The sequence below is a fragment of the Quercus lobata genome, chromosome 10 (genome assembly GCF_001633185.2).
Source record: "Quercus lobata isolate SW786 chromosome 10, ValleyOak3.0 Primary Assembly, whole genome shotgun sequence".
Classification (NCBI taxonomy): domain Eukaryota; kingdom Viridiplantae; phylum Streptophyta; class Magnoliopsida; order Fagales; family Fagaceae; genus Quercus; species Quercus lobata.
Window position 1 is genome coordinate 48,793,403 of NC_044913.1, and position 13,132 is coordinate 48,806,534.

The following is a 13,132-nucleotide window of genomic DNA, read 5'->3' on the forward strand; positions in this document are numbered from 1 at the left end:
TCCATCATCAACCCACACAACCACCATCATCAAGCTAGCCTCATCATCAACCCACCCATCAAAATCCCAGCGACCATCAACCCAATCAATACCCACGGATCAAAATCATCAAAACCCACTCATCAAAATCATCAAACTCACTAATCAAAACTATTGGCAACGGTGAAAGCACTAATCAAATAATCAAAACCATCGTCGATCAGCAACGACAAGAGCAGTGAAGATCAGTGGAGAAAGAGAGCGTGAGGTGAGAGTCAGCCTAGAGAGAAGAAGAGAGAGTGAGGTGGAGAGTGAAAAAAATAATAAAATATCAAATGCAACAGTTACGGTAACTGTGCATATATGCACGGTTATTGTAGCACTTGTGCATTTATGCACAATTTTACACCCACTGATGTGGGTTTTATTTATTTATCAAAATGTGTAAAATACCTTACTTTTTCTATTTTGCAAGATTATGCAACCACTGATGTGGTTGCTCTAAGAGCATTCGCATTAACTCGTACAAAACCTTTTGTCTATTTTAAGGGGCTGTTTGGATACAACTTATTTTACTGAAAACTGAAAATACTATAATAAAATAATTTTTAAATGTGTGAATAGTGCTGTGAGATTCATTTTTAATATTTTTTTCGGAATAAAGTGGTTTTGGGTCCCATGAACAGTGTGTGAACAGTAACTTTGTCTCCCGCACAGTGTAATCACATGCATGAACAGTACCGATTACTGTTCATAAGCGCTAAAAAAAAGAAAAAAAAAAAAAAGAAGAGAAAACGCAAAACGTGCAAACGCACAAACGCAAATGCGGATCCAAACCACACCTAATACTTAGTATTTGTTTGGATCCACGTTTTGGGTTCATGTTTGCATTTTCTGTGAATTTTTTTTCCCAAGCGCGTATGAACAGTAACATCACATGGATTCACTGTGCAGGAGACAAAGTGCACTGTTCACTGGTCCCATGACACTATTTACATATTTAAAAATTATTTTGCTACAGTGTTTTCAGTTTTCAACAAAATAAGTTGTATCCAAACAGATCTTTACTTTTCAAAAAACTCAACATCAGATTATCTTATTTACACTACATTTCATTAAAATATCAAATTTTCTTGATTATTTTAATAGTTTATTTTTCTTTTTCTTCACACACAATAACTTTCATTTACTCTATTTCTTCTTCCTTGGAATACAAAAAAAGATTTAAAAAGTAAATATAAAATGAATAGTCTTAGGCTGCGTTTGTTTTGGGTGTAAAAAGAATTCGGAAAATATTTTCCACCACCAGGGGTGTTTGGCTTGGCCGGAAAACTAAGTCAAACGGAAAATCATTTCCGTTGACTGTAAAATATGAAGGCCTAAAGTGTAAAATAGATTACACATCTATTTTACCTTCAAACCATTTCCACAAAAAAAAAAAAAAAAAAAAAAGGAACTGAACCAAGAGAGTGAGAGAGAGAGAGAGAGAGAGAGAGCCGCCCACCGTTAGAGAGAGAGGTCGGTCACCTGAACTTGAGATCGACTCCACCGCCGTCTGGGCCGTGCCTCTCACTGTCGATCAAGCAAAGCTCAACTCCACCGTCGATCTACCCTGTTTCTCTCTTCCTCCCTCTTCCTCCCTCTACCACCCATGTCATTGATCTACCCTTTTTCTCTCTATCCATGTTGAGCAAACCACCGTAAGGTGTGTGACCCACTGTGACCCAGTCTGCTCTGCCGCGTGATCTTGCCTCCACCGCCTCTAGATCGAACCCAGTCGCCTCTTTCTCTCTTCCTTCTTCTCTCAATTTGACCGGATTTGATGAGTTTTTTTTTGTTTGGTTTGTTTCTTTGTGTTTATCTATTGAGAAATGATATTATATATTTGTTTAGAAGTTGAGAAAATGTGAGCATCAAGGAGAAAATGTGTTTTCTATAGTATTTTCAAGAATACAACCAAACACTAAAAAATATTTTTCAAAGTATTTTTTTTAAATACCATCAAACACTTGAAAATATTTTACACTTGGAAAATATTTTACATAGAACCAAACACAGCCTGTGTAAATTAACACAGTTACTTCAGCAAACTTATAAATTTACACAATTATACATTTATTAATGTGGATTATTTTTAGTCAAATTTATATAATTATACACCCACCTATGTGAGTGCTCTAACGGTGTAAATTTAAACTGAAATTATTCATTTTTCATTTAACTTTTTATTCTTTCTTTTTTTATACCGAATATGAAGAAAGTGAGTAAATTGTGACGATATTATTTAAAGAACCCAAAAACAAAAACAAAAAAAACAAAAAACAAAAAACAGAAACAAAAACACAAGAAAAAACAAAAAGTGACCGCAGTCAAACGGGCTGCAAAAAATCAATGGGCCACCTTGTACAAGAAACCTTTAAACCAGTATGCTGGTACTTTGTAGTGTAGTGGATCACTATATATAATAAAGAATCATTCTGTTCAAAATCCACGCTCAGCGCCTCCAATCTGCTGACTTTCACTTCGTCCTCTAATAAATTTGTTCCAAAAAAAAAAAAAAAAAAAAAAAAATTCCATCAAAAAAATAAAATCTTTCACGCAATCTTTTTATTTAATACTATATCTATATGTGGGTTTTTATCAAATTTCAAGACCCATCTTTTTCTATAAATGTCCCTGGTAACCATTTTTTGCTCTTGTCATTGCCCTTGAATTCACATTAAGCCATTGAACTCTGTGACTAAAATCAGATGTGGGTTCTGGGTTTTAGGTGAAATCTTGAATTGGGTTGGTGGGTTTTTGAAGAAAGAACTAAAGGATTCGGTTTTTTTTTTTTTTTTTTTTTTTGGAGTGGTGGGTTTGTGAGAATGGGGCATAGTTCAAAGAAGAAGAAGAAGGGTGGAGGAGGAGGGAGTGGGAGGAGGAGCAAAGGAAGGACTACATTGAAAGACCAGGCGTCTCATGTTGGTGGTGATGATAATGAACTTCTCAATGAGGAGATCACTGCTTTGTAAGTTATTCAATTTCTTGGTCTCCAAGTGATTTTTCTTGATTGGTGTTTTTGTTACTCATGGTTCATATTAATAGCAGTATGATAATTTTGGATGAGGATGCCTCGTTGGGTGTTTGAATTTAAGCGGGAATGTCAGTTATGTTATTTGGTTGAATAAATTTGATATGTTTTGGAAATTGGTTGAGATTTGGATGAAAGAATGGAAAATATAATAAATTCGGATTGTTTCAATAGTTCTGCAGACTTGGCTGTGAAGTGAATTTGTAGATTAGGAACCTTGGTCAAAGTATATTGAGAATAGAAACCAAAAATCAATACTTTGTTTTACCCTTGGGTTGTCACAACTTTGTTGAAGTGTTGCAAATTGAATTCAAATTCTAGTATAATATGCATTCGTTTGAATTATACTACTTTAATCAATGAAATGTTATGGCTTGATTATGAACTAGATTATTTATAACTTGTTTGCTTTTTGAGAGTTTCTGTTTGTATTTTAGTCTTAACATGGCTTTAGTGGTCTTGAGTTGCCCCGTTTTATATTACCCATTTTTAGAATAATGATTAAATAATTAAATCCACAATTTCCTAATAACTTATGGTTCGTTTGAATTGAGGGGGAGGGAGGGGGAGTAGAGTTGGCCCAAAAGCCAAACTTAGCCAATTATCAACTAACTCTACTCTACTCCCCTCCACTAATCATGATATCAAAGCTGGTGGTTCTTAGTTCAAACCCATTTGTGCTTCTGGGACAATTCGTAATTTATCATCCTTAAAACCATGCCATAGTCGCTTACATGATACCATCATGGGACAGCTGAAATTAGAATGAGAAGCAAATCCAATGAGCCCTATCCCAACGATTTGTGATGGCTTCATGTATCAAAATGCTTTAACTGAAATTAGAACCAGGAGCAAATTAAGTGATCCTTTCCAAACCATTTTGGATTGGTTTGTTGAATGAGGTACAAATGTTTCAGATTATGGTGATTTTCTCTCAACTTAGTGTCAACCCTCTGTGAATAGTTGCCATATCAAGTGAGGTCAGTTTGGCAGGTGAAACAATTGGCCTGTCGTATAAGTGTCTAACTGTTCTATTGATTATGATGTGTTTTCCCTAGACTTAGGGAAATGCTTTGGATGAACATCATGGGATTCTCTTTTTATGAAAGCAACTTCATGTAAAAAAATGTGATGATTTCATTCTAGTCAAGACATCTTTGAAGTAATCAGAAGTGCATATTTCATTATACAGACGTACCATCTGCCAAGGATGTCTAAAGTGCTAGCATGTATCTATTTCTAGAAGGAAAAAAAAAAAAAAAAAAAAAAAAAAAAACTAGCAATATGATTTTGATGAGAATGGTTTGGTTCAGTTGGTATTGCATGGACTGAGGTATTTATGAGTGCCATGAGTATGTAAGACTTGTCTTGGCTAATCTTTGGACATAAAGATGTAGATAAGCTTGAAGTGTTGCCTTTACTTATATTACACTTTAGGGTAAAGATGTAGTGTCTATGCAATATGGGATGTTGACATGGGTGTTTTACTTTGACGTAGGACAGATTAACAAAACATATTTCTTCTTTCAATGCTGCCTCAACTTCTCTTTCTTTTGTTTAGTATTCCTGTAGTGAATGTTCTGACAAAATTTACATAACTATAACAATGACTTGCCCCTCCATTTAGTGTCTCCGGAGTTCCATCCTTTTCTTCTGTTTGGGGAATGGGTGCATGGTCTTTTGATTTAGAGTCAATGAACTAAAATTTTCTCATCTTTCAATATTAACTGGCCCTGAAGTAATGTTTTTTTTCTTCTTGTCCTTACCCTAAGGAATTAAAGTTAAGTGCACTGGAAGAATGCTATATTTTCTGCCAATTGAGCCAGCTTTGAAGCAGAATAGGAAAATTTTTGGTATTTCTTAGTGTAGTTTTAGCACGTTCTTGATGGAGATTTCATGCATTATAATGGGTTCTGCATACCTGTAATTTTCCTTTTTTATTTTTTCCTGGGGAAGAGAAGGGGGGGGGGGGGGTTTGCTCATTGATGTAATTTGGGCTAGAGCTGCTGTCATTTAAGGTCCCTTCTATCTGTTTTCCAGGCATGCTGGTTCTAGGAATTTTTTCTCTCTGTAATTTCTTGCTTTTAAGTGGGATGTGAAGGAGAATTCTTTACTAGTGGCTGCTAACACTTGGATTGTGTTATTTAAGACTAATATGACTTCAAATCAGATCATACAGGACTTGTATTGTTGTTTTCTTAATAGATGCATGCCCAAAAGCTATCACTAGTATTGCATTTTGCATTGATCATGTTAAAAGGATCATAATGTTATGTGTTGGTGTAATGGGGAATCAGTGGATCATCTTTTGATTCATTTTGGGGGGGCTTATCAGTTGTGGACTTTTGTTTTTAGATCATTTGGGGTTGCCTGGGTTTTACCACGAAGAGAGCTTGATCTTCTGATTGGGTTGAGGAATTGGTTGGGGAGCACTCTTCAGATAGCCTTGTTCGTAGTCACTTTATTTGATTGATCTTAGGCTTGGGGATGCACATCTAGTAACTCCCTGCCAATGTTTATCGAATCCCTTCTTTCTTGTACATAGCTTTGAGTTTTCTTTGTACTTTCTTGGCTGCTTCGTGCCCTTTTGGCATGACCTTGTCTTTTTTCAATAAAGTTTTTTTCTTATAAAAAAGAAAAAGAAAAAGATCTTAAAATTGCATTTTAAAGAGTATTGATCCCATTTTGGTGACACCTTTACAAACACATGCAAGCCATTTTATTAATGGTTTTTCCCAATATAATGTAATACTCCCTTCGTTCCATATTGTTGGGATGTCCCAAAATATAGTCCACTTTGAAAAGTCAATGAATACAATATTGATGATTTTCATTACTTACTTTGTGCTTTATTTAAAAAGTCAATATCCCTCTTTCACTAGATTTCAAATTAAAGAGGATAGTTTTGGAATGTCATACATTTTTATTTGAAAATAGTGCATTAAATGATGTTCCTCTAACAATTTGGATTTTCTAAAGGGGGGGAGTATACTGTATACTTTTAGTTGCTGCTTGAATTTTCTTATTCTAGAGATTTTAGAATTAGTTTAAAGGTACCATATTTGCATTTAGAAGTATGAAATTGATTGAGGATCTATTGTTTTGAAAAAAATCATTCTTTTTTGTGAAAATATTTTCTGAATAAAATATTTCAGGGAAATTAATTGTTTTTTATCGTCTTTTCAAGACCCTGAAAATAATTTTCTAGTATTTGGTTTTTTTAAAAATCTCTATGTTAAAACTAACTAGAAACCCACAAAAAAGTAGTAAGTATTGATAGTTGTGTTGATGGTGGCAGGAGTTGGGAGGGGAAAGGGAGGCGGTGGTTTTGGGGAGGGTTGGAGGGGGGGGGGGGGGGAACGGGAGCATAAGTTTGGTCCAGAAAATGGCGCACTTTTAAACAGTTCAAACCATTTTCTGTTATTTTGGTGTACTTTTTTGTTAACCATGAAAAAGTCTTTGTTGACTAGAAATTTTTGGTCTTACCAAACATAGGAAAAAAGTATGAAAAATATTTTCGGAGCTGAAACAAACAGAAACCCAAAGATTTTTCCGAACACCAGTGTGGTCTGTGGGAAATATTCATGAGATCCAATGGAACTGTTCATCATGTTTACTTCTATATCTCATCACACTTTTTGCTATCTTACTATGCTTTTTAGGTGTGCAATATTTCAAGACGACTGCAAAGTTACTTCTGGGTCACCTCCTCAAATAATTATTAAGCTGAGGTTTGCACCTCTCTGTTGTTACATCAAACTTGATAATGAGTTATAATGTTTCTTTGGATGAGTTTTTTTTCTTGAAACTTGAACAGGCCTTACTCAAAGGATATGGGTTATGAGGATCTAAATGTTTCTGCTCTTCTTTTAGTTAGGTTAGTAAGGTCATACACAGTTTTGTTTTGAATTCTTTATCTAACTATATTCCTTGTCATGTATCTTTTCTTGTCACTTGTTTATAGGTGCTTACCAGGTTATCCTTACAAGTGTCCTAAGTTGCAGATAACTCCAGAGAATGGTATGTCGAAGACTGATGCCGATAAGCTTTTATCTCTCCTTCGTGATCAGGTATTTGTTCACTTTATTCCTGCTTTCTTATGCTCTATCAAGAGTTCTGTTGTAGTGGAAATAATTAGCAATCCAATATTTATGTTTCTTTTTTAAGCCAAGTTCTTCTCAGTTTCATAATTCAACTACTGGACACATGATCCTGATTTATGGAGGTCTATGTGCATATACTTTTTAGGCTGTGTTTTATGACCTGCTGCACTGCATTAGCGGCCATATGATTGCTCCTGAATCATAAAATGAAACCAGAAATTCACTGAGATCACTATTTTATGTTATGCACATGTATGGCAGGAAGTTATTTTTTTATTATAAATTTTTTGATAAGTATGGCAGGTAGGTATTGTTGTTGTTGTCGTCATTAATAATAGAACTGGTCCTGTTTTTGATATCTTATTTTGTATGGAGTGACATGTTGTCTTTTATTGTGGTTCTCTATGTTTGGACCAAATAGCATTTCCTTCTCCACAAACAAAGATTTGGAGGTTGGGCTCAGCAGAAATCTTGTATGAGTGCTTGAATTGTGGTCATTTATAAAACAAGGTTTCTTTTATTGCGAATATTGTTTTCTCTTAGGCAAATTCTAATGCCCGAGATGGACGTGTAATGGTTTTCAATTTGGTGGAGGCTGCTCAAGAGTTCCTATCTGAAATTGTGCCAGTGGCTCAATCACATGAATCTGTAAGCTTTGCAATTCTATCATAGTTAGTACTTTAATAGTTTAATAATATTTCATTACTTATAAAAAAAAAATCATAGTTAGTGCTTATGTCATTGCACATTCATTTTTTTATAAAACATTAGTATTGTTGGTTATTGTAATTTTTTTAACACATCGTTGATGTTATTTGATAAGCTACAACTTGTTCCAAAGATTTAAGCTATTAGGAAACACTGAAATAGTGAATGAAATCATTAACCATTATTCTAACATTTTTCTCTCATGTGTGGGCTAGACTTCCCCTTAGTAAGTGGGAGGTAAAGTGGATACAAGTTTGAACTTAGGACTACATGATTTGATACCACGATCAACTACCAGATCAAATACACAAAATGATTGGATCTATTTTTGCATTTCCACAGTGCAGTTTTGATCTCGGTTAATGAGAGTCCAAGTGGTTTTTTTAGTAGCTCGAGGTAATCATTTATTGCCATTATCATTATTATTTTTTGTGGTAATGGAGGCTTTTAGTAAGCTTTTGGACAGGGCAGTGGAGGGACAGTACCTTGAGGGTTTTAATGTGGCAAGCAATACTAGTGGGCAGTGGCCCACTGATGATCTTGCCTTTTCTTTGAAAATGACACCTTGATCTTTTGTGGTAATGATGCTACTCAGCTCCTTCACTTGAAATGTGTTCTGCTGTGTTTTGAGGCCGTTTCGGGGTTAAAGATAAATATGGTAAGAATTAGTTCCTGTGGAATCAGTTTCAGAGGTTAGAGATTTGGCTAACATCCTCTGATGTGGAGTCTCTGCATTGCTAACGAGATTTACTTGTCTAAGGGGGATAGGCTTACTCTATTTAAGAACACTCTTTCTAGTTGCGTGCTTTTTTCTTGCCCCTATTCCCTATTTCTTCTGGCATTGCTAGGCACAATTAGAAATTGTAGAGAGATTTCCTTTGGGGTATTATGGGAGATGCAGCTGATGTTCTGTGGATTTGAAGCTGATCCTTTTACACAACTTTTTTGATTGGATGGCAGTGTCACCAGGCCACGGTTCTACTTTTTTGCTTGAGCTTGGCCTTCTTTGTAGACAACTTGTATGCTGGGATGTTTGATGACTATCTTTAATCCCCCAAAAAAAAAGAACTTTTGATGCTACATTGTGTCACACTCAACATTAAAACTGTTGAGTTGTGCCCCATATAATAGGGTAGCACCTTCAGCCACATGGTCCTCAGTTTCAAGCTAAAATTGGCCAAGAGCATTGTATCTCACTAGCACCTCCTGTTGTTTCCAATGGAGATGTTCAGGGACCAAATCCCCCCTTCCCCATTATAATTATTGAATTATCAAAAAAAAAAAAAAAAATTCATGCTACAATTGGCTAGACAGTGATGGTGAATTTTTTTTCCATTTGGCCTTAAATTTTTAACAATTTCGTTAGTGGTGATGTTTGCAAAACAATGCGAAAAAATAGCATCTTGAGTTTTTAAGACTCGAGTATCATGATAGAACTCGAGTTTTAAATGCTTGAGTTCCTGAGCTGGCAAACAAAAATTATCCACGTGGAATCCACGTAAAACTCGAGTTTATAATACTTGAGTTCCTCCTCTGCACTTCTTCTTTCTCATTTGCTTCAGCAGATTCTTCCTCCTCTGTTTTTCAGATCGTCATTCAGTTCCTTCAGATCTGCCCTCTGTTTTTCAGATCGTTCTGCGTTCTCCAAATCTCTTTTTTTCTTCTTCGGATCTGCGTTTTCCAGATCATTCTTCTTCTTCCTTCAGATCCGGTTCTTCGGTTCTTCAGATTGTCTTCATCTTCACGCGTTTTCGAGATTGTGTTTTCCAAATTGTGTCTTTGGATCTGCGTTTTCCAGATTGTTCTTCTTCTTTATTTGGATCTAGTTCTTCGGTTCTTTAGATTGTTTCATCTTCATCTTCATTCTTCAAATACTTCTATAGAACTGGAGTCTGAGAAACTCGAGTTCCACGTGGATAAATTACTCCACCTCAACACTAGAAACCGAGTTTTTGAGGCTCGAGTTTGTCACCAAACTCGAATTTCATAGACTCGAGATATTAGTTTCCTAAATGATTTCAAAACCTTGCTAACTAACGATATTCTCTTCCAAAATTATGCTAGCCTGCAAATGCTTTTGTGTCAGAACGTTTTTATTTATTTAATTTCATGCATGGCTTGGGCATGGTCTCAAGACAGTCTCAACACGGAGGTAAACAAATTGAAAAAAAAAGAAGGAAAAATGCTAGACTTTTTTACAACCTATCACAATCTAAAACGTTAATCAAGCTTTAGTGCAAGTTATTTTAGATCAATTTCTCTCTTTCTCACTCTAGAACTCCAAAGTTTTCTCATCTGTCTTGCCAATCTAGTTGATCTGCATCTTAGAGGCTCTAGACTTGTGTCATCAATGCTTGTCCTGAATCAGCAATGATTCTCTGTTAGGTACGACTTTGCTCTTGATCTATGTCTGTGCTCTTGGCGTCTCACTAGTCGCTACCCCATAAGGCCATTACCTGACTACACAATAAGTCAAAAATCTCTTTTAGCTTTTTCTCAAATTGTCTTTTTCTGAGGGTCTGAAGATTAACAATGTTACTTAAACAGTAATAGATGTAAAAGTTGTTAGTTTAATAGTTTAGTAATATTGTTTTATCCTTATAAATGTATTTTATAGTTTGTTTTTTTTTTTTTAAAAAAAATTTAGATATATTTTCAATGATTTTGGTGTATGTTACTTATTTGATATTTCTAAAACCTAAAATATGTTAAAAAATATATAATTGTTGCGTTCCTGCCATATAATGTCCTCATTTTTTGAGTATTGCACGTCACTGTGTCCTGTGTCGTGTTCATGTCTGTGTCTATGCTTCTTAGAATAGGCTATTCTAGTGTTGGATTGCAGTTGTGTTGCTTATAGTAGTTGATATAAATTGTTCTATTGGTGGTGGTAATAAGTTCCAAGATGTCCATGAAGATAAAATTATAAGCTGCCTTGAGGGCTACTGAGATTGCCCCACTTGAAGGGGTGTGGAAGCTTGGCATGAAGGACAATTAAAGTATAACAATATGGTCTGCCTAGCAAAAAAAAAGTAAAGACACATGGGACTTTGTGACCTACTAAATCCAATATTTTAGTTCTTTTTCTTTTGGGTTGGAACCTAGATGTTTGTTTGGTAGAACAGGTACAATTTCAGCAGGGGTTCTGAGTACATTCCAATTTACCCACATAATTTTATGTCATTACTTTAAAAAAAATGTATTATTTTCATGTCATTTATTCTTACTTTTATTATAGAAGGATGCAGCAACTCTCATTTCCCAGGTGGAAAATTTCTTTGCGGTCATCTGATGGAATATTTTAAATTTAATTTATTTCTTTTTCAAGAGGTTTAAATTTTTTTGATGCGTGAGTTACTACATTTTGAAAGTCTGAATGTTAAAATTCTCACATTCTTTTTTCCACAGAATTTCTCAACATATTTGTTCTCTTTTTTTTTAAAGTGGGGAGGTGGGGTGGTTTCCCTCTCAAGCCTATCATTCAGAAACCAAAGCAGACATACACGCACAATCACGTGTGTCTGTGCAAATGCTTATTACTTGTTTATCTTAGATTATATGAGGCTTGTAGCATTCAGATTTATTTTCTAATTAGTTATGTTAATATTGATGTTTTTGTTTACCCTTCTGCTTGTATATTGCCTGATATTTTCTGATTTATTCTTTTCTTATGGAAGGTTGTGTGCTCGACCAAGGATGGCAGTAGTGGATTGTTTCAGAAGGAAATTACTGCTTTAAGTAACAAGAGGGGCCCTTTTGTTTATGGTTTTATAGATCTGTTCGCTGGCTCTGGAGAGTCATGGACTTGGGGTTTCGGAATTGACGAAAAAGGTGGGATAAACTTTTCAGTGCAACCCCATACACCCGAGGGCTCAAAACTTGTATATGAGGTTCCGGAAAAGCAACCTGACAAGAATGCAAAGCCATTGAAAATGCAAGATACAAAGCAAGGTTTATTACCTTCCCCTACTGCAAAATTAGACACTCTTGAAGATGAGAGTGAAGATGGCAATAAGAGTATATCTTCTACTGATTCAAGTAGGTCTCTAGAGGAGGAGTTGGTCAGAAGTACTACTGATGATGAGAATAATGTAAGTATTGTTGGACCTAATTTTGTTTGCTGATTGGATGAATGATTTTATAAAATTTTCTTGTTTGGATGTGTATGGACCTGGTAAGTAATAACTGTCTTCCTTTAATCAAAATTGGTCACTCCTTAGAGTGCAATCATTCCAAAAGACTACACCTACACGACTTTCTTCCTTGGGGCTTAAAATAGAAAAAAAGAAAAAGAGAAAAAGAATGATTGGCTATTTCAACCACCCGCGCCCCCTCTCAAAGAAAAAAAAGAACTATTGACTAAATAATTTAAGGAATTTTAGATTTTTTTCCTTCATTTACTGTCATTCTAATTTTATGGTCTATTGGTGCATGAGATAAATCTATCTTGTTTGAAATTTTTTTTTTCATAACTTAAATAGTTTAATCTTTCAAATCAGTTTATTCTTGAGGGGCAAACAACTGAAGATGATGATGATGTTAAATTTGGAAGTGACACTTTAGGGTCACTTCCTTCTGCTCCTGTGGGTCATGACCAAGAATCTCAAATGGTTGAACGGGATCTAGTAATGGTAAGTTTTCATTTCTCTTATCCTTTGATCACATGTAGAATTTAATCTTAATTTGGCTCAGTGTTCCTTACTTTTACATTAGGTTCATCTACTTCGCCTCGCTTGTGCTTCTAGAGGACCATTGGCTGATGCTTTGCCACAAATAACTACAGAGCTGTACAACCTAGGGGTGTGTAACTGAATTCATTATGTAATTTTGATAAGCCATGTCTACAGATCCTGATATCTGTTAATTTGGTTTGCAGATCTTTTCAGAATGGGCCCGGGACTTAGTTTCTAAACCATCTTCAAATTTTTACAAAACCTTTGTTAATGTTTTCCAAGATCATATGGTTGGTCATTCTTTTCTTTAATCTCTTTCTTGCACCTAAAATTTTGCTTCTAAATCTGATCTATGTTGTTATTTGCTTTATTGAATTTCTGTAGGTTTCATCCCGATTGTCTCAATTTTGGAAATCCACTGCTGATTTTGGAGAGCCAAGTACATCTATCCCAACATCCCGATTTCTCAATGACTTTGAGGAGCTAAAATCCCTTGGTAAAAGAAAAACCATGTACTTGTGGCTCATATAACTTTGCTTTTAGTTATCTTGGTAGTTTTATAACATCTTGAGGTGGTGCAATTGGTCCCTTTTGAA

The 13,132-nt window shown here is 35.2% G+C and overlaps 1 protein-coding gene across 4 annotated transcripts in view; it reads left to right on the forward strand.

Annotated features, from left to right (window-relative positions):
* The first annotated feature begins 2,496 nt into the window (after positions 1-2,496).
* The window catches only part of LOC115963825 (eIF-2-alpha kinase GCN2), a 37,688-nt gene continuing 27,052 nt past the window's right edge, over positions 2,497-13,132 (forward strand). Inside the window, exons 1-10 of one of the 4 annotated variants that reach the window (XM_031083002.1) lie at positions 2,497-2,989; positions 6,715-6,783; positions 6,870-6,929; positions 7,017-7,122; positions 7,699-7,803; positions 11,541-11,954; positions 12,363-12,494; positions 12,577-12,663; positions 12,740-12,826; positions 12,921-13,032. In XM_031083002.1, the coding sequence (XP_030938862.1) occupies positions 2,847-2,989; positions 6,715-6,783; positions 6,870-6,929; positions 7,017-7,122; positions 7,699-7,803; positions 11,541-11,954; positions 12,363-12,494; positions 12,577-12,663; positions 12,740-12,826; positions 12,921-13,032 (1,315 nt within the window). In that variant the 5' untranslated portion in view covers positions 2,497-2,846. Of the gene's footprint in view, positions 2,990-6,703; positions 6,784-6,869; positions 6,930-7,016; positions 7,123-7,698; positions 7,804-11,540; positions 11,955-12,362; positions 12,495-12,576; positions 12,664-12,739; positions 12,827-12,920; positions 13,033-13,132 lie in introns of those variants that run through there. The other 3 variants (XM_031083001.1, XM_031083003.1, XM_031083004.1) reach the window with 3 other exon arrangements.